This window comes from Ailuropoda melanoleuca, chromosome 11 (assembly GCF_002007445.2).
Source record: "Ailuropoda melanoleuca isolate Jingjing chromosome 11, ASM200744v2, whole genome shotgun sequence".
In the NCBI taxonomy this organism is placed as follows: domain Eukaryota; kingdom Metazoa; phylum Chordata; class Mammalia; order Carnivora; family Ursidae; genus Ailuropoda; species Ailuropoda melanoleuca.
The window spans coordinates 11,499,356-11,519,243 of NC_048228.1; the positions used below are offsets into that span (position 1 = coordinate 11,499,356).

Below are 19,888 nucleotides of genomic sequence, written 5' to 3' on the forward strand. Positions count from 1 at the left end.
TGGATGACCGAGCCGTAGGCCTTGGACTCCGTGCGGTCGCCGTAGGTGCCCGAGCGCAGGCCCCGGGCCTCGGCGCCCAGCTCTTGGCCCGAGTCGGTGCTGGCCGACTCCTCGCTCTCCTCCGGGGCCTCCCCCTTCTCTAGGGGGGGCCCCTCTTCCTTGACCTCGGCGGCCGCTGCGCCCTCCTCCTCCCGCTCTTCTCCTTTCCTGGCCGGCTCCACCTCCATCTCTGCGGGAGAAGGGCAGGCACTGAGGCGCTAGGGCGGCGAGCGGCCTCCACAGGTCGCCCCCGGCAGAGCCAGCGGAAGCCAAGGCGGAGGGCTGGTCTCCGCTGCCCTCTGGGCGTGGGCTCCTCGCCAGGGCCGCTCGTCTGGCAGTCGCAGACAAGAGGGCCTCCGTCCCCGGGGGATGTGGGACCTGCTCCGCGGGGGGCGGGGGTACGGGGTCCCCGCTGGCGCTCTCCCAGCTGCACCAGCAACACTCCTGCGCTGGCAGAAGCACGACCGGGGTGCGCCCCGGGAAACCGAGGCCAGATTTTGAGAATGGAAAGGTGACTTGGGCCCACAGCTCAAGCGGGACTCACCGCGGGATCCAGCGCAGGGTGCGGGGAGGGGCCCTGGGGGACGTGTGAGGGCGGCGGGCTGGGCCCGGCAACGGGCAGGGTACCTTGCTCCGAGCTCTCCGACAAGGCGGCCTCGGCCTCAGCCGCTGCCATGCTGCTCGTGGGGTCGGGCTTGGGCTCCACGCGCGGGGGCTCCCGGGGGGCGTCCGCCTTCTCCGTCTGCTCGGCACCTGGGTGTGGTGTGTGAACACGGGAGGCTGGATGAGGACCCAACATCCGGGGGCCCCCGGGGAGTGGCTGAGGCCCGGGGTGGGGACCCAGCACACCCAAACTCAGGCTGCCTGCGCCTCCAATCCCGCTGGAACAGGTGCCCCAGCGTGAACCTCGGGTCCCTTTGAGTAACCAGAGCTCCAGGGGGGCAGCTGCCCAGCCGCCCTGCCTCCCAGGCTCAGGAGCCTCCGGAGGAAGCCGCGAGCGGCACTGGAGCCCACGCTGCTGCGAGGGGATGGCACACACAGCCAGGGCCTCGGTGCCACAACTCACCGCTGGCCGTGCTCTCGGCCTGGCCGCCCCGCTCCTCTTTGGGCTCCCTGCCCGGGCCTGTGGGCGGACCACTGCCGGCGGGGTCCGGCTCACTCAGTGTGGGGGCAGCCGCCTTCTCCTCTTTGGCTCTCTTGTCTCCTCCTGGAGATGGAACACGACAGACCTGCCATTTCCCATCACCTGCCTGGAGGGGTGAGGTGGCCCAGAACTTGCTAGCTCTTCCAGATCCTCCTGGGGATACATCTACGTAGTGGTTTGCCAGTCTGTCCCCCGGGCACCTACTCCACACGCCAGGCTGCCGCCTCCGTGGGGCTCCCGCACCGGCAGGGAGCACACCCCACACACAGCACAATGCCGCTGCTCAGAGTCAGTGCTCAGGGGCGGCGCGGGGTTCTCTGCAAAGGGAGGGCGCGAGAGGGGAGGGACTGCAGGAGGACCCCCATGTGCAGAGGTCTGGGACAGGCATGCCCCCAGCTCTCTGGGGCAGCAGAGCACAAAGCAAGCGGGTAAAAGGTGGGGAAGACGGGTAGGCAGACGGGGGGGTCCCTCTGAAGGCCTTCCTGAGACTTCCTCCTCGCACTCCACGGGGCAGAAGGCCGGGGAAGGAAACGGAGGCCCAGAGAGAGGAAACAGAGAGTCAGAGGCAACACCCCATCCAAAGCTGCCTGCTCGGGAACAGCCTGCCAAACGCTCACCTTCCGCGGCCGAGGCCACCGTATTCTCCCCGGGGCTGGTGGTCGGCTCAGCCAGTGACTTGAGGGCATGGCAGGCCGTGATGATGTCCTGCATCTGCAGGAAGCTGGCCACGGCCAACACGTCGTCCACATTCTCAGAGCTCAGGCTCAGCTTGGCCGTGTACATGAACTCCAGCACCTGCCCCAGGCCTGCCAAGGACACACACAGCCGTCATGGGCCCGCCGTGAGGCCTGGCGCCGGCGGCCGGCTCAGCTGCCCCACTCAGCAGCAGGACCCGGGGATCTGCGAAAAGCAGTGTGGCAGGCCACCAGCGCCCCCTTTCCAGTACTGGCACCCAGACCACAGCCTCTGAAATGAAGTACTTCCACAGAGAGCAGAGGGGGTGACGGCCACCCTGCACGGAGGACAGGGGTGTGAATGCTCACTCGACATGGAGGACAGTGGTGTGAACGCCCCCCCCCAACCCCGGGTATACTCTCCACTACTCAGCCACCACGCTCCACCACTGCAGGGCACGCCAACAAGACGGTGTCAGCACTGGCTTTCGTGAGGTCTCTGCCACAACATATCTGACCACCAGGCTGGTCACCTGACCTCTCCGGGTCTCAGTTTCCCTATCTGTAAACCGGGGGGCCACCACCTCACCCTGACCTTCTCATGGCAGGTCATGCCATTCTGGGTTAGGAGCCGAATCCAGGACCAATTCCTTCTCAACCCCCAGGGTCCCTTCCCAGCGCCACCCGTGGCCGTCCCCACCATGGTTAGCACAGGGGTAGGGGCTCAGGACGGACTCGGCCACGGGACGGGGCTGGGGGCCGGGAAGAGCACACCTGCTCCTTGTCACTCCCGATGAGCCTGTCCTACGTGCACTCCGGCCGGGAGCTGACCACGAGCCCCTCCTGTCAGTTCTCGTCTTACCACCCAGCTCCCAGTCAAAACCGGCCCCCCGAATGTGGTAGGAACCCGCGGCCTGGGTCCCATGTGGGAGGCCTGGCGCACCCCACGGCTCGAAGGTGCCACCCCCAGGAGGGAGGAGCCACGTCAGGAGCGTCTGGAGGCCCCCTGCACTGCACAGAGCCGGCTACCACTTGTGAGCCTCTGCCAGCTCGGCCGGGGGCCAGCGGGGTACCTGCCGCGTTACTGATGTCCAAGTGCACCACGTCCTTCTGGTCCACAAAGAGCATCTTGAAGTACTCGCTGCAGGCCGCCAGAACCGCCTTATGGGCTTTGAAGTCGACACCGTCCACCACGAAAGTGCAGTCACACAACAGTCCCAGCTGCCGCTGCTGGTTCAGCTGCTCCAGGACATGCCGGCTGTGCTGTGGGAAATCCATGGCTGCGGGAGCCGGAGGGCCTTCGAGTTAGCACGGGGAGGACGCCAGCCTGCCCGACGGTCAACCCCCGGACTCCCCGGTGAGAGGCGCGGGAGAGGGGGGAAGTAAATCCAGCAAGGGTAAAGCACTCCAGATTCCCTCTGCAAGCCACGGCTGACCAGCGGCTCCTAGATCCCTCGGTTTACTGGCCAGCAAAGCTCCAAAGACCAAAGGCATTGAGGGACCCACAGAAAAGAGCCACCTTTGCATCTTGCCAGGTAACGACATTAGCAAGTCAAAAAACAAACACAAAACACTGATGACAGTGAGCATTAAAANTCGGTTTACTGGCCAGCAAAGCTCCAAAGACCAAAGGCATTGAGGGACCCACAGAAAAGAGCCACCTTTGCAGTCTTGCCAGGTAACGACATTAGCAAGTCAAAAAACAAACACAAAACACTGATGACAGTGAGCATTAAAAAAAAAGACATGGTCAGTTTAACATGTTTTACAAAAAGGGTGCATGACATCATCTTTCAACTCGATACATTTGGCTTTATGAAAACCTATTTCGTTTTCTCCACCTTCTGTCATGCACAGGTGAGACAGTTGTTCCACCTCCCAGCATCTCGGGGGCAGACCCTCTCCTGCGGCACCCACGGGGCTCCGGCAAAGTCCTGCCCTTGGGGACAGGGATCTCTCGCTGAGTCATGGCCGCAGGGAACTACATGAAGCTGGGGAGTCCTCTGCCTCCAGAAACCTCTCCAGGCTGTCCCTGGAGGAAGAATGAACTCTCGTCCTGACCCCAAGAGCTGCTGGGCTGGCTGCAGTTTCTCTGTGAAAGGCCTCACTTAATGCCTGGAAATCCCACAACTGTCTCACGTGAAAATGCTCAGAAAAATTCCATGGCCCGGTGCCGAATAATGACAAACTACCACAAGCCATGACTAAATAAGTGAGTGAAGCAACTCTCTCCTCCCCAGCAGCACCACACCAGACTGCACCTCAGACCAGCAGTTTACAGGGAAAAGAGCAGGCCCTCGGTTCAAGAAAGACCCAATTTCAAAATAAAAGTCAACACCCCACTCCTGGGACACATTGCACAGACCCCCCACCCCACCCCTCGCCCCAGGGCCAGGCTGTCAGGCCCTGGCCCGGCATCTGAGGCCTGGGTCTGCTCCGAGCTGCCCCAGGCTGTTTCTGGGTGGGGGAGGATGACACTTTGGGGCTCCCGGCCCCCAGGTTTCAGCAGCCCCTCATGGGCTCCCACTGATTTGTGACATCAGCCTTCTGGGGGTGAGTCACTGTGCGGGAGCCGTGACCATGTATGGTGGTCTGTCTCTGATGAGCCCCAAAGAAAGCCATGCCCACCCCCCACCATGGGCTTAGCCGGCACCGATCAGCTCTGAACGATGCAAAGCCCACCCACCCCGTGGTGTCTGGAAACTTTTCAGAAGCAGGGCTGGGTGTTTGCTGAGCGGAGGGAGGTCACCGGGCAGGCAAGCAGGGCTCCAGGAGGGAGGGGGAACGTGGCGGTGGCATTAGGCTGTGTGCCACATGCCGGCCTCTGAGGCATGAGTTCAGAGCAGCTGTTGCTGGGGACCCAGCAACAGCCTTTCCCTCCCTCCGGCATCCCCACAACCGTCCTTGGATCTCAGCCTCCACACACAAGCTCCCACAGCTTCTTGGTTCTCTGCTCGTCATGGCGCCTCCAGCTAGAGCTCAGCAGAGAGGCGCCAGGGGCCAGCCCCGGAGCGGAGAGGGCGGCAGGGGCCGGCCCGGAGCGGAGAAGGCAGGCCGCCTACACCTGCTAAGCGGCCCATGCCGGAGCCAGGCCTGCTGGAGCAAAGGCCACTACGGACATAGGACGCCTGTGAAGGCCTCCTTCTCGGTCGTCATTCCCTAGAACAAGGAAGTTCCTGCTGTGACCTGAAGGAATGAATGCGAGGAGCATTCTGGCTGCTCCGTGCTGGAGCCGGGAGAAACTAAAATAGAGACGCTTCTGGAGAACATGGAGAAGAACCAATGTCCGGTCCGTGGGTTGAACACCCAGGCTGGGGCACCCAGGCCCGGGATCCGAAGGCCATACACGCTGAGCAAGGCGCACACGGAATGGAGGTGGGGGCAAGGAGAGGCCCGGGGCCAGCTCAGCCCCAGAGCTGCCTTCTCGTGGAGGAGGGGGGCGCAGGGGTAGGCACGTGAGCGCGTGTGCACCCGGGCAGCCCCTGAGTCCCCGTCACTAGTCGCTCCCTATGTCCTCGGAAGCCCAGGTGCAGAAACCCCTCCCCAGTGCAGAAAGGGAGAACCACCAGAGCCCATGAGGGCCAGATGCTCCCTCAGCTTCAGAACAAGCCCAGCCGGCACTTGGCACCTTCACCTGCACCAGCAGCTCACCCGAAAAATGAACTGGGAGGAAGCGTCTCCCAGGTTCCAGAAACAACCAGGGAGCATCTGCTGAACAACCCCCTCCCCCCACGCCAAGGTACACAGTTGGTCCAGGCCCTTGGGCTGGAGCTGACTGAAGGCAGAACCCTCCAGCGGGAAGGCGACCTGACTTGCTGCGAAGAGAAACCCAAGAAGAGACACTGGGCCCTCTTGAATGGAAGAGGGCGGCTGGTCAATGGGGCTGGCCTGGGACCCCGGGGGCTGCCGGGAGCCCTCGAGCTGCGGCACCGCCAGAGCTCCCAAGGAAGGGCATGAAGCCAGCTCTCCTGGGGCTGGACACGGAGGGGGGCTCTCATTTCAGAGACCTGGGGGGGGCAGTAAAGGTCCTGGGAGAGGGTGGCTGGTGGCCCGGTACCTCCCATGCCCCCCCCCAAGAGCAGTGGGTACCCACAGGGTATGATTTCTACCCAAGGCCAACCCCGCTCCTCCGATGTGAGGACAGACGTGGGTGTGGGGGCAGAACACGGAGGCCTCCAGGGTCCTGTGAGGCTGCCTCCAGAGCTGTTCCAGCGGAGAAACACTCCGAAGGCGCACCTGTTCTGACAAAACCAAAGAAAGAAAAGGAAGCAAGGAAACGGGAGAGGGTGAGAGAAGAAGCGGAAGAGCTTCCGGGAAAGGGAGGGGGCAGAACCACGAGGGAGGGAAGAAGGAAGGAAGCGAAAGGTGGCTGCCACACGCAGACAAGCAGCCTTGAACACAGGCTCCCGAGCCCAGCCCAGCCATCAGCCCCAGGAGTGCCAGCGCCACCATGGGGGCTCCCCAAGTGCTCACAGGGTCGCCCACAGAGACTGTCAGCAGCCCTGGGGACGTTATAACCCCCCCACCCCGCAGATGGCTCCCCCAGCTGCCTCCAGTGCTCACCTCTGCCAGCTGGCCGCCCTCTGGAAAGCTCCAGCAGCCCCTTTCTCCCTAAGGTGAGGCGGCGAGCAGGTGAGCGGCCGGCTGGCGTGGTCCTCCCCTCCAAGGGGCTGCGCTAGAACCGGGCAGCGCCCCACCTCCAGAGCTACGTGAAACGCTCTAGAAGATCACGGCAGGCCTCCCGCCGTCTCCTGTTTCCTTCTACGCTCTACAGTGAAAGGAGCCCACCGAGATCTGGCCAAGCTCAGAGGGGCCCGGGAAGAGGGGAGGGCACCTGCCCGGGCCACACAGCTGGACGTGTGGGTCCCGCGGGCACGGGGAGCTGCCCACCCGGGTCAGTGCGTGTGCCCAAGGGTCGCCGCCTCCGAGGAGACTTGAAGCAAGAGTAAGATAACAGCCCTGCCGCCTTGTGTCAGCGATCCAGTGCGGCTCCCCCAGCCCCATCCCTGCTATGCAGTGCCTTCACTGGAGCGAAAGTGTGGGGGTCCCTGCTGCCTTACTTCTTCTTGCCTAAGGGCGATAAACTTGAGTCTTAAAGCTACTCTAAGACCCTAAAAGCTTAGAACTACAGAAAATGCAAACAGAGCAAGACCGCAGAGCCCACCAAGCCCAAAGCCCTCACGTTAGATGCAGAAAATGAAGCCCCAAACTGGCGCATGACTTGTCCATTCAAGAAATGGCCGACCTTCTAGAAACTCCTCACTGCCCGCCTCACTCCTGTCCTGTGACCTTCCCCGTGACACCGCCAGCTGCTCGGTGGTGATCCCTGATGAATGGGGCAGACGTCTGGTGTCAGAGCTGGGACGGTCTTCCGACAGCCCCCCACCCAGCTGGACACACGGCCCTGGCCTGCCTCACAAGGAATCCGTCTGGGAATGGAAAAGCGATGGACCTGGAGAAGCCCCGCAGTGTGACTCCCAACAGGCCCAACTAAGCAACGCGAACACTGGTGGCCACCAAGTCCCACCATTCCACCACACCTGCCAGGAGATCCAACCCGACCTGGTGGCTCTGACCAACAAGAAGCAGGGACTCGGTGCCAGTTCCAGGCCCGGCCCTTAAGAGGGCTGCAGATTCCGCGTGGCTCTCCTGCAACCCAGACACCCCACCGTAGGGATGCCCAGGCTCTCTTGTCGGACAGGGAGGGCGCGGGGAGGGGCCCCAGAGGAGATCCCACGGGCAAAGGCCACAGGATGACCTCAGAAGCCTTAGCGGACAGCGGGATGCGAGACGCTTCCCCAGACCTTCCAGCCCAGCTACTAGCTGAATGCTGTCACATGAACGACCCCAACACCTCGTGGGACCAAAGAAACTGCCCAGTCAACCCACAAAACTGGGAGAAGAAATAAACTGCCAATGGTTTACGTCATGACGTTTTGAGGCGTTGCTCACAGCGAGAGAGATCGGATACCGATGGTAAAACTGTAAAGAAAAGGCAAAGAGCAACAACATGTCCAGGAGGGTGCTCTGTCCGGATGGGAGGAGGGGCAAGCAGGGGCCCTCTGAGACACTGGGAGTGCTCCATTTCTTGACTCAGATATACCTAGATTATTTAAATTAAATACATACATTTCGTGTACTTATGTATGGCAATGTCTTTCAAAAGCTGACAAAATTTTTAATAAAAAAGTGAGGTACAGGTGCCACCCTCAATCTTGCAAAGACAGGGCTGTTTGCAAGCATGCTCGCGGCCGCTCGCGCTGGGGCTGGGCTGAGGCCCAGGCCCCAGGTTTCCGGGGAGCTGCGTGGGGTGCAGGGGGGCTGGCCACGGGAACAACCCATAGCATTCATGCTTCAGTTCCAGAACATCCGCAAGCAGATGATGACATCAGAAGGGGCTCCCCCGGGTGATGAAATCCACGAGGTTCGACAAGACCTGGATGCCAGACCCCAGCAACCCACCCCCAGTGACAACGAAATGGCATTTACGGAGTCTCTTCAACATGGCGAAGCAACACGGGGCCACGCACGGCACCACCGGAGCACCTAAAAACTACGAACATGGCTACGCTGCTGTCAAGTCCCGCACTGAGCACAGAGGCGGCAGAGCCTCTAGGGTCGGGCAGGCGGGACCCGGATCCAGGTGCGGCCACCCCCCACATCAGCCACGGGTCTCCTCTGGCAAACGGGGTTGGTGGGGCTGCTTCCCAGGTGCAGCACAGGCTTCAACGAGACACTGTAAGCACAGAGCTGGTACCATGCCTGACACGTGGAAAACACTCACCAAACTACCGTTACCAGGAAGCAGAGATGCAAATTCGAGTTTTATTTTTAGGCCGAAGACCGTATCAGCTGGTTTCCACATATCCTTTTATGCTGGGTACCTTGAGTAACTATTTAGTGACTTGACCTTGTTAAGACGTTGTAATCATAACCATTATTCTTTCTAAAAGCAATCTGGAAAAATCCCAGAGCCCAATTCACATTAAGAGAGGGAGGGAGGGAAGGTGCGCCGGGCAAGAACCATTCAGAGCAATTTTCTCTGTCGGGGAAGCACTTTATATTGAACAACTGTTAACCCCCAAGGGTGCTCCCGGGTGAAGACTGGAGCGCCTGCCCAGTGCTCTAAGTGCGTCCGCAGAGCACCGCTCCATCTCAGAGCCAAAGGGGCACCTGTCAAACACGAACTATTACCCAGGTTATTAGCAAGCACCACACTGTGAGCAGGGTTTCCAAACCGCCACAGAGAAGGAAGCCATGAAGCCAGAAAACAACCGGCCTGGCACAAGGAGCGGCTGATCTTGACGAACGACAGCCCCCAGCTCCCAGAACACGCTGGGCCCGGCTGTGGGCCTGGACACCACACGGCCATCTCACGTCCAGGGGCAGGTGAGCGGATCAACACTCCGCTTCCAGCTGCTCGGCATTCCGGATTTTCTGGAAACACAGGTGGTTCCCGTCTCCAGCTTAGCGCACACAAACTCAGGCCAAGGCAATGGAAGTTCACAGCAGGCCAGCCTTGCAACTGTGACACCTTCCTGCCCAACCCACCGTCCACCCAGTGTGACACCCTATCCCCTTTCAGGGCAACACGGAAGAGAGGCAAGTACCAACAAAACCAGCCCTCTGGCATTTTCCTCGTTGCCCAGCAAATACAGCTCTTATAGTAAGCTCGTGTTTCTCAAACTTTCAACATCAATTTCCCCTTTAGGGTGAACATACAAACTGACTCAGCCCTTCCCATCAACCCCAGATTCTGATGCTTGACCTTCTCCTGGGTAATGGCTCCACTTTGAAAATCACTGCTACCTTCTGCATCATCTTACCAGCCACGAGTCAGTAGTATTTTCTGTGCAGTTTGTATTACAAAAAAATGTTGATTTTTAAACACCTAAAAATCCTATCTAAATATAAAATTAAATTATAATACTGCCTTTGCTTTTCATATTATACAACTTCCACGATCTCTAACACTTAACCACACTTCTGAAGAGGGAATGGGCATCCCCTTCCTCGACCCTTGATGGACCCCCACTGCTCCAGGACTATGGCTGAGTGGGAAGGCTAGCTGGTCCTGAAGAAAGTCCTGTCCTGTCTCCCTGCATGCCCACGCCAGTTTGGAATCCATTGATGCTCGGACTTGCTGTGGGGACTCTTAAAGCTTGACAGAGAGGGTAGATAAAGGGCCTTGCTTCTACGAAGACAAAATCAGAGCACGTGGGACTTTTTGGCATCTGATCCTTCTCCCAACATCCAACCCTCCACCCCAGTGTTCTCTAAGCCGCGGTACACAGATCTGGCCTGAAAGGAGGCCCGTATGTTGCCCCGCCTCCCCGTCAGGTTCAATAAACTCACTGCGGGGTGGGACTAGTACTGACTTTCTCCTCCCAGCTGCTGACAGCACCTACCCCAGGACCTCGCTCTCACGCTGCTGCAAACCAAGTCTGGGAACAGCCCTTAACAGAGCGGTGATTCCTGGCCTTTCTGAGTGCGACTAACTCAAGGTCAAATATTCTGTGGACCTTCACGAAATAATAATTGTACTTTTGGTGCTTGTTAACTGAGAAAATAATGGGCAAGACCACTATGAGAAGAATTTCCATTCCACTAATCACAACAGCATCTATACATATTTGAGAAGTAATGAGAATGAGGGATGTTCTCCAATATACAGAAAGGCTGTGGGGTGATACAGCTGTGCCGCGACTCCTAATTATCACTGTCCCCTCTCAGGGTCCTTGGCCCCTAAATCAGGAAACAGACACACGGGAAAGACAAAAGCACTTCACACACACTGAATGAGCGCCTCTCCCGTGCTGGTCGTAGGTCTAATTAGAGCTCCGAGCATCACGGGGAAGACAGGTCCTAAGTGTAATACGTTAGCTCACTTACTAGATGCTGGGAGGAAGGTGAAACAAGGTGTGGAGACAAGAGGCAGAGGTTATTTGACGTTTAAGAAAACAGTCAAGGAAGACCTCTCCCAAGGAGGTGCCATTGAAGCAAGGCCCTGAATGCAGTGAAGAGCAAGCCATGCCACCGTAAGCCCAGGGACTGCTGCAGGCCCAGAGAAGAGCCAACGCAAAGGCCCTGGGGCAGGCGTGACTTTGACAAGGGGGCTGGCATGCCTGGAGAGGAGGAAGCCAGTGGGAGAATGAGAAAAGCCCAAGTGGGAGCGGCAGAGGCTGAGATCAGCCAGGGTCTCAGAGGCACGTCAGGATCTGGAGTTTCTTCTAAGCACGCTGGGGTGCCCCAGGAGACTAGGTGCAGTGGCGTGACTGCAAGGGGGCAGGAGGGGGCCGGGGAACACCAGGGGAGGAGCAGGAGATGGAGGCCGTGTGCCGAGGCGGAAGCAGTCAGACCAGGAAGCTGTCCGGGAGAGAGCCAACAGTCAGCTGATCAAGCAGAGGTGTGCCGTGAGAAAAGGAGTCAAGGACAGCATTGAATTGTTCGCCTGAGAAACTGGCCGAGTCCAGGTGCCATTCGCGGAGATGAGGAATGACTGGGGGCAGAGGGAGGGCAGGGCACACAAGAGTTCTGTCGGGCCAACACAGCTGAGACGTCTACAGGAGGGACAGTGGTTAAAACCATAGGATGGACCGGGGTCCCCATGGGAGCAAATACTGGACAAAGTAGAGGAAACGGGGGTGCCCAGTGGCTCAGTTGGTGAAGCGTCTGACCCTTGATTTTGGCTCTGGTCGTGATCTCGGGGTCGTGATGATCGAGCCCAGTGTTGGGCTCCGCACAGAGCACGGAGCCTGCTTAAGATTCTCTCTCTCCCTCTCCCTGGCCCCTCCCCCCACCCTCTAAAAAAGAAAAAGAGGAGGAGGAAGAGCAAACACCAACAGACTCAGGTCCGAGGACATGCATGTGAATCGTGGCTCCGTCTTAGCAGGGTGGCCTCAGGCAAGCTTCTCCAAGTTCTAGACTGCTCACCCATTCTACAGGAAAACCACCATATACACGATAATCCTGAGGACTGAAAAAAAGTAACAGGAAGTACACAGATACTGGCAAAGTGTAATCAGACAGTACTTCTCTAACAGAAGTCTGTGGCTGATACACAGTGACACAAAAAGGGGAAAAAACGAATTAAAAACAAACCAGGTTATCCCAGGTCAACGCCCTTTACTCGTGAAGCGCACGGCTCCTCTCAACCGCAGGTGGAGAAAAAGGAGGGAGCCACAGCCCGGGCCAGTGTGACCAAAGAGCACTCGGATGTGTCCCCACCGACACCAAACTTCTGCTGTGAGGCCTTTGTTACTGTGTCAGTTGGGGCAGAAAGCCTGGGGAGAGTCGCCCACTCAGTTAAATAAGGACAGATTCGGGGGGCTCATCTGCACATCTGGTGGCTGTAGGACAGAGCAGCGGACCTGGACTTCAAATCCACTGTGGAGCGCCGCCCGGTGCACGGGCCCTGCTGGGAGCTCCAGCTCCACCGGGAACTTAGGCCTGCCTAAGTGCCCCTCCTCGAGAACGTTCCACCAGGGAGCAAGTCCAAGATGCTGTCAGCACCTCCCAATGGGCTCTGAACGGGTGCCACCCCTGGGAGGATAGGGTACTAGCTACGTCTAATAAGACACACGAACAAAGGTAAGAAGTATGCTCAGACAGAGGACAGCATAAGCCATGGGGGGTGCACGAGAGACAATGGCGTGCATGTGTGCGGACCAGGTGGAGGGAGGACAGCACACCTCAGCATCACGAGAGACACAAGTGGAAGATGTGGTGAGACACGCAGCCAGAGGGCCAAGCTGGAGCCAGGCAGGCAGGGCCATGCCCACCATGCCAGGACCTGGCGCTCACCCCCCCGCAGTTGGGAGCCTGGCCAGGGGCTTAAGCAAGAGAGGGCCATGTTTAGGGTCACATTTCAGGAAAGTCACTCTGGCTGCGTCAGCATGGAGAACAGACTGAAGGGGCAAGGATGAGAAGCAGAAAAATAAGTTAGGAAGTCCCACGGGGCTGGACCCTTGGGATGTGAAAAATGGGACAATGTCACCCCCAGCTGGCACTGGGAGGGTTTAGCTGGTGGCTCAGGACCCGAGACACGCTCCATGGCTCCTTCAGAGCAGCTGGTGCAAACAGCCTCCGCACTAAATATGATAATATCCTTTGAAAATTCTAAGTACCGCCTCTTGGAGGGGCTCAAAGTCCCTTTACAACGTACAGTACCTGACCGTTCCTAGGGGGAGCTGGGCCATGCGGTTTGTCCAAAGTCATAAACCCAGGCTATGAGATCCTAGCTCATAAACAAACAAGTCCATGTCTCTGGACGTACAAGAGATGGGTAAGGGGGGGCCCTCAGAGGGGCAGGGCAAGGGCAGGACGGAGCTCTATTTCTCGCTGCATATCATTTCTGCATTTTGTTTTACCACTTATCAAGGTTATCTATTCAAGAAACCAAGTGAAAAAAGGAAGGGAAGAGAGAAAGAAGCTGTCCACAAAGTCACAGCTTCTTCATTTCTAGTTATTATAAAACCTTTAAGACATTTTCTACAAGACCTGATGACTCAAAACGTCTCAACAGGAAAAAATGTCTCAGAAGGGAAATGGAAAATTATGGTAATTTGCACAAAGAATGTGTCACCAGAGAAATCTTCATGCGCAGAAATTCCTTATGGGGACAAACTGAAAATCCCCTAGAAGAGCAGCTGGGAGCCTCTGCCAGCCCCAGCCGAGCTGCTCAGATACCATGAGGAATGAGGCACGTGTGTACACACATACGTACACACACACACGCGCGCACACACACACACACACACACACACACACACGGCTCTGCATGCGACCCCAGGGAGCTGACAGGATCCTGGACCCAGTTACCTCTGCTGCCTTGGCATCAAACCAAAGCTAGTCGAGCACCTTGGACAAGAGTACGTCACCCTCTGCACCTCACTCTTCCTGCTGTAAAATGGGGATGATGACACCCGTTCCCACGGCATAACGCAGCCGCTGGCCACCATCATTCCTGCCGGCGCGCGTGAACCCACGCTAGCGATACTGGTGAGCCACAGACAAAACGGGACCCGAATGCTGGAACCCCTGCCCTATCTTCTAAAAACGGGAGGTAAAAACATCAGGCCCCCATGACAAATGAACTTTTAGCCTGAAAGCAGACCGGGCAAAAGCCCTGCCAATGGCAATGCTGACTCTACTGTCAACAGTGACCGAAACACAAGACGGAGGTGTTTGGCCTTGAGGGCAAAAGCCACCTGCTTTCTACAAAGAACACGATTTCGGAGGAACAACGAGGCCTTCGTTGAGAGAGCAAACAGAACATGACAATTCCAAGGAAGGACTGGTTTTCCCATGACGCTAGTTAAGATCAAGGATCCGAGCCAAGGGGTGCCTGGATGGCACAGCGGTTAAGCGTCTGCCTTCAGCTCAGGGCGTGATCCCGGCGTTATGGGATCGAGCCCCACATCAGGCTCCTCCGCTGTGAGCCTGCTTCTTCCTCTCCCACTCACTCTGCTTGTGCCCTCTCTCGCTGGCTGTCTCTATCTCTGTCAAATAAATAAATAAATAAAATCTTTAAAAAAAAAAAAAAAAGGATCCAAGCCAAAAGCGAAAAGGAGGCTGAGCAGCGACTGTTTGCAGGTGGATGTATTTGGACTTCAATGTCGCACACGCGCTTCACGCAGCTGACTTGGTCTAGCTTTGTTTCCTCCCCAGGATGGGTGACTGCTACGGTCCCTCCCTTCCAGTGTGAGATAAAATAAGTGTTAAATAAATGATTTCGTTAACAAGCTTGCCAGATTACAAATGCACGCATTTGAAGTATGACAGATACCGTGTGCGTGACAACAAAAAATGACATATTCACCTAGCATTCAGCAGATTTTCTTTTAAAACTGTCCCTATATGGGAAATCTTGAGATGAACAGCAACGACACAGGATGTCCATCTACACGGACACAGGACGATACACAGCAGAAGCCAACATGAAATTGTATACTTACTACTCCTGATAGAATTCAACTAAAAATATTTTGTGAGACTTGACTGGGAAAAATTAGATGAGTGCAGGGATATTTCGGAGGAGTATTTGGAGGGATTGTGAAAACTCATGTTAGGCCGGGTTAAAGAGCAGTCAAGAACTCAATGTCTCAATTTCCAAGGATTTTTAAAAACTGTTGGGCTTCTCAACTCTAGCTGCTGCCGTGCTGCCCTGGAACAGTCTCTGGACAGGAGCCCTGGGAGGATTAAGGAAGCTCAGGGGCCCAGCGCACGCCCTTGAGCAAACAGTGCTGGCTGACCTCCAGCCCCCCACATCCCCTCCACCTGCAAGGGCGGTGAATCAGCAAAGCTGCTGGAAGCCTTTTAACGGACGGACCTGCAGCCCTGGCGGGTTTTCAGCCAGTCACTTTGAAGTGTGAGCTTCTGAGAGAAACTTGGAAAGCACCCCCAACTGCTGCCTGGTTCCCGTTTCCCAGTCCTAACGCAGGCTTCCCAGTCCTAACGCAGGTGGCCTGAGAGAGACAGAGGCGGAGACACAGAGAGAGACAGGTGGACAGAGATACAGTGAGACAGATACAGAAAGACCACTCGCAACAGCACGACCATAAGGCATGAAGACCAGCCCCAAGGGGCCGCTCGCGGGACCACACTGGGGAAGGCCGGGTACACGAGCTTAATTCTTAGGAGTATGAAAGACTGGTCAGAAATCTAAATGTTCTGTTTCTTTCTTTCTCTCTCTTTTTTTAAAGTAATCTCTGCACCCAACATGGGTCCCCTAAATGTTCTGTTTCATTCATATTACCCTCATCTTCCCACCTTCCCAAATGTAAAGTTAAGGGTGAATATTTACAGCCTATATTGTCAGTAAGGGTTAATGGTCTTGCTGTACAAAAGGCCCCTCATACAAACAACAATGAAAACATATATCCCCATAAAAGCTTGTACACAGGGGAGCCTGGCTGGCTCAGTTGGTGGAGTGTGTGACTCTTGATCTCAGGGTCGTGAGTTCGAGCCCCACGTTGGGGGTAGGGAACACTTAAAAAAATAAAATCTTTAAAAAAAGAGAAACAGTTTGTACACAAAAGTTCATGACAACATTACTCATAATAGTCAAAGGTGGAAACAACCCAAATGTCCATCAGCTGATGAATGGATAAATAAAACGTGTTCTGTCCATGCAATGTGATACTGGATGATAAAAAAGTAATGAAACATGCTACGACATGAACGAACCTTGAAAATATGATGCTAAACGAAGCTAGCCAAAAGACCACAGGTTATGTGATCCCATTTACATGAAATGCCCAGAACGGGCAAATAGAAAGCGACTATCTAGGGATGACAGAGACAGGGAGGTGGGGAGTGACTTCTAATGGATGGTGGGTCTCTTTTCGAGAAAATGACAATGTTCTGAAAATAGTGGTGAGAGCCGCACAACTCTGGGAATATACTGCAAGCCATTTAATTGTACACTTTAAATGGGTGACTTGTATACTATGTGAATACCTCAATAAAGCTGTTACAAAAAATTTAAAAGAAAAAAAATCTCCCAATGAGTCAAAGAAATGAAGAGGCAGTTCACAAAAGAAACACCAGTGGTCAATATATTCTATACGGAAAAAAGATGTTCAGCCTCACTAATAAAAAGAAATACAAGATACCACTTCTAGGATCAAACTGGCAAACATCTCAAAGACAGTTTCCACCGTGGGCCAGGGCGTGTTCCCAGCGAGCAGGACCATGAAATGGTACCCTCTGTCTAGATGACAGCCTGCCCACACTGATGCAAATTTTTAATGCATTTGTTGGTTGGGTAAAAACTAATGCTTGGATGTGAGTAACTGATCAGAGAGCCCACATGCAGGTGCTAGTTTCCCGGGGATTTCACCCAGCTGGAAGGAAACTGTGAGTCCTGGGAAAGGACTGCGGGTGGGGCTGTGGGGTTGTGCCCAGAGAAAACACAGCCTTGCTAATTATCATAAGCGCCACCATGTAAAGCAACTGGGAGGTTCCGGAAATCATAGGCTCACTGTTTCCAAAGGGCAGCAGCATGTGGAGAGATCACCACGAAAGGGGATACTGGAATGGCTACTGGAGCTGCCTGCCTGCAAAAGGGTACAGGATACCGACTACTTCATCCATCCCCACCATGATCCTGCGGGAAGGCTGTTAATATGATCACCCCCATCGAGCAGATAAACCAATCAAGATTAGAGGGGTTGTCAGCTGACACAGCCAGATTCAAGGCCATGTCCATATACTCTAAAAAATGAGAACTTTCTGCTTCAGAAAAAGACAAAACTTCCACAAACGGACAGACATGGAATACCAGGTTCTACAGACCCTTAGTCTGTCCCAAAACGGCAAATTCTGCCTTTAATTGGCACTTACCAACTCCCTCTCCTTATACTAATGAAGGTTACAAAACACCTTACAAAAACCATAAGTGAACATCACTAACTCTTCATTCTAATCTTCAGTGTTTGCTGCTGCCAGATGAAACACAAAATTAAGACTCAGAAACACCTTGATTTTCTGGAAGCATGGCACACCAGGTACCCAGGCCAACTCTCATAGCAAACAGCTGCAAATGCTGAAGAGAAACTGTGAGACATCTTTTAAAATGCATCAAAGAACAGGCAAGTCAGTAAGGAACACTGAGGGTCAAGTTAAGAAAAGGCTGGGATCCAGAGAGCAAGTGGAGCTTTGAGGGTGGGTATCAAAGGCATCTGCAGAACTGAGCAAGCTCAAGTTCCCTATCCCTTCCAATGAGGTCTCATTGGTGGGCGGGGGGGGGGGGGGGGGGGGGGGGGGGGGGGAGGACACAGGACGACTCCAAAATTAAGCTGGGGCCACAGAGAGTTACAAGTCAGTGAAAAAAAGACTGCACAGAAAACTGCCTATATCAAATTCTAGCATCAAATGGAGAAGGGTAAAATCCCTAGATGGCCCCCAAACAGATGAGAGCCCAAATTCACATATCATAAAAGATACACTTCAGGTAGATACAAAGTGATCCCAGAAAGTATTAAATGCAAAAAGGAATGAGGACAAACTAGTCAATAATAAGTAAATCTAAACAATACTGAATTAGCGAGGTATTCTAAAATTTAAAAAAGAACTAAAATATCCGCCTATAGAATAAAAGGAGGGAGTGATGGTGATTAAAATGTGCTAAGGTCCTTAACTGTTTGAGAGTAGGGTGTAAGACAGTGACTAAAGTTAGACTTTGGTAAGTTACAGAAACTGAGAGATATACCATGTTCATGGAAGGCTCAATATCATAAAAATGTCAATTCTACCCAAACTGATGTGGAATAAGTTCAAAGCAATTCTAATAAAAGATCCCAACAATTTTTATGGAATTTGACAAGCACAATCTAAAAATGAAGATGGAAGAGCAAAGGGCCAAGACCTTACCAGATACCAAGAACTGTTACATAAAAACTCAGTCATTAAAGCAGTGTGATATTGGCACAGAAATAGAGAATAAACAGTAAAGAGCTCAGAACGGATCCACACATTTGTGGATCACTGTATTATAATGGTTACTGGTGACATTTACAGATCCACATGAAAAGGATATATTTTTTCAATAAATCGTACTAGGACAATTTGGTACACTTAATAAATAATAATAATAATAATAATAATAAAAGAATCAGCTCCTTACCTCATAATACACACAAAAATAAACTTAAATAGGCTGAAAACCTTAACGTAAAACACAAAATCATAAAATGTTTGGAAGACAATACCTAAGGGATTATCTTTATAAACCTGAAGTAGAGAGGAAATTCTTTAAAAGGAACAGAAAGCGCTAACCATAAAAGAAAAAAATGATGACTCTTAAAATTAAGAATTTGTTAAAAATAAACAAAAAACCTACAGTGACAAGACTAGCCACAAACTGGAAGCAGATAGTTACAACACATATAACCAACAAACGATTAGTATACAAAATAAAAACCAAAAAGAAACAAGAAGTATATATACAAGGAAAAGACAACCGGATAGAAAAAAGAGCAAGAAATTTAGCAGCTGTTTCACCGAAGCTGAAACCTGAATGACCAATAAGTATATGAAAAGATGCTTCGCCCACTAATAATCATGAAAATGCAAATCAAAACCACATGAGATCTCACTCCCATCAGATTACTAAAAATTTTAAAGTCTAATAAAACCAGAGTTGGGAGGATGTGAAACAAACAGAATTGTCAGTTGAACTGTGAACTGGGGAAAGCACTCTGGAAACAGGTATTATTTGGTCAAGCGGAAGCTCACACACCCTGTGATTCAGCCCCACTCCTGGGGCCGTACCTTGCAGAGCTGCACGTGCACTCCAGAAACATTCACAGCAGCACTCTGAGCAAAATACCAGAGACAATCCAAACATCCGTCAGCAAGAGAAAGGACAAATAAATTCTCTTGCAATGGAACATATCCATCCGAGAAAGTCAAGTACAACTATGGGCAACATGGATTACTCTCCAGCACACGTATTAAGCCAACAATTTAAGACACCAAAGAAAACAATGTGATTATATTAAGTTCATAAGCATGCAAAATGAGACAACACATCGTTTAGCAATACAAACACACACGGTAGAACTTTACAGAAAGGCAAGAGAGTGATAAAAGCAAAACTGCGATGACCTGGGGGTGGGGTGGGCCAGGATCAGGGAGTGGTGCCCCCACCCTAACGCTCACATTCTTACTTGTAAACTGACTGATGGGTACGTGCGAGTTTCCTTGTATCTTTATTCTTTATACTGTACTTATTCCTTTGTATCTACTCAATATTTAACAACTTACAAAATTAAACAATGTTCTTTCTGACTTGAAACAATGTTTGGAAGCATGAACTTGGGCAGAGAGTTACAGTGAACCAGGAAAGTCCCCGACGGGGGCCCTGGCTGGCCCGAGACGACCCCTGAGACTACCGGAATGAGAAGTGCTTCACCCGCAGGCTTCAGAGCCGGTGGAGACACACCTCCCCGCTGGGCAGCAGCGCCTCCCGTTCGGGACAGGAAGGTGGCTGGCTGAGAGGAACAGCTCCAGCCTGGGAAGTGGAGTG

The 19,888-nt window shown here is 53.9% G+C and overlaps 1 protein-coding gene across 1 annotated transcript in view; it reads right to left on the minus strand.

Moving 5' to 3' along the window:
• The window catches only part of ZBTB17 (zinc finger and BTB domain containing 17), a 28,910-nt gene that overhangs the window by 2,857 nt on the left and 6,165 nt on the right, over positions 1-19,888 (minus strand). Inside the window, exons 2-6 of the mRNA XM_034672076.1 lie at positions 2,931-3,137; positions 1,801-1,989; positions 1,106-1,246; positions 667-792; positions 9-229 (exon numbers count right to left, since the gene is read on the minus strand). Of these exons, the coding sequence (XP_034527967.1) occupies positions 9-229; positions 667-792; positions 1,106-1,246; positions 1,801-1,989; positions 2,931-3,137 (884 nt within the window). The remainder of the gene's footprint in view (positions 1-8; positions 230-666; positions 793-1,105; positions 1,247-1,800; positions 1,990-2,930; positions 3,138-19,888) is intronic.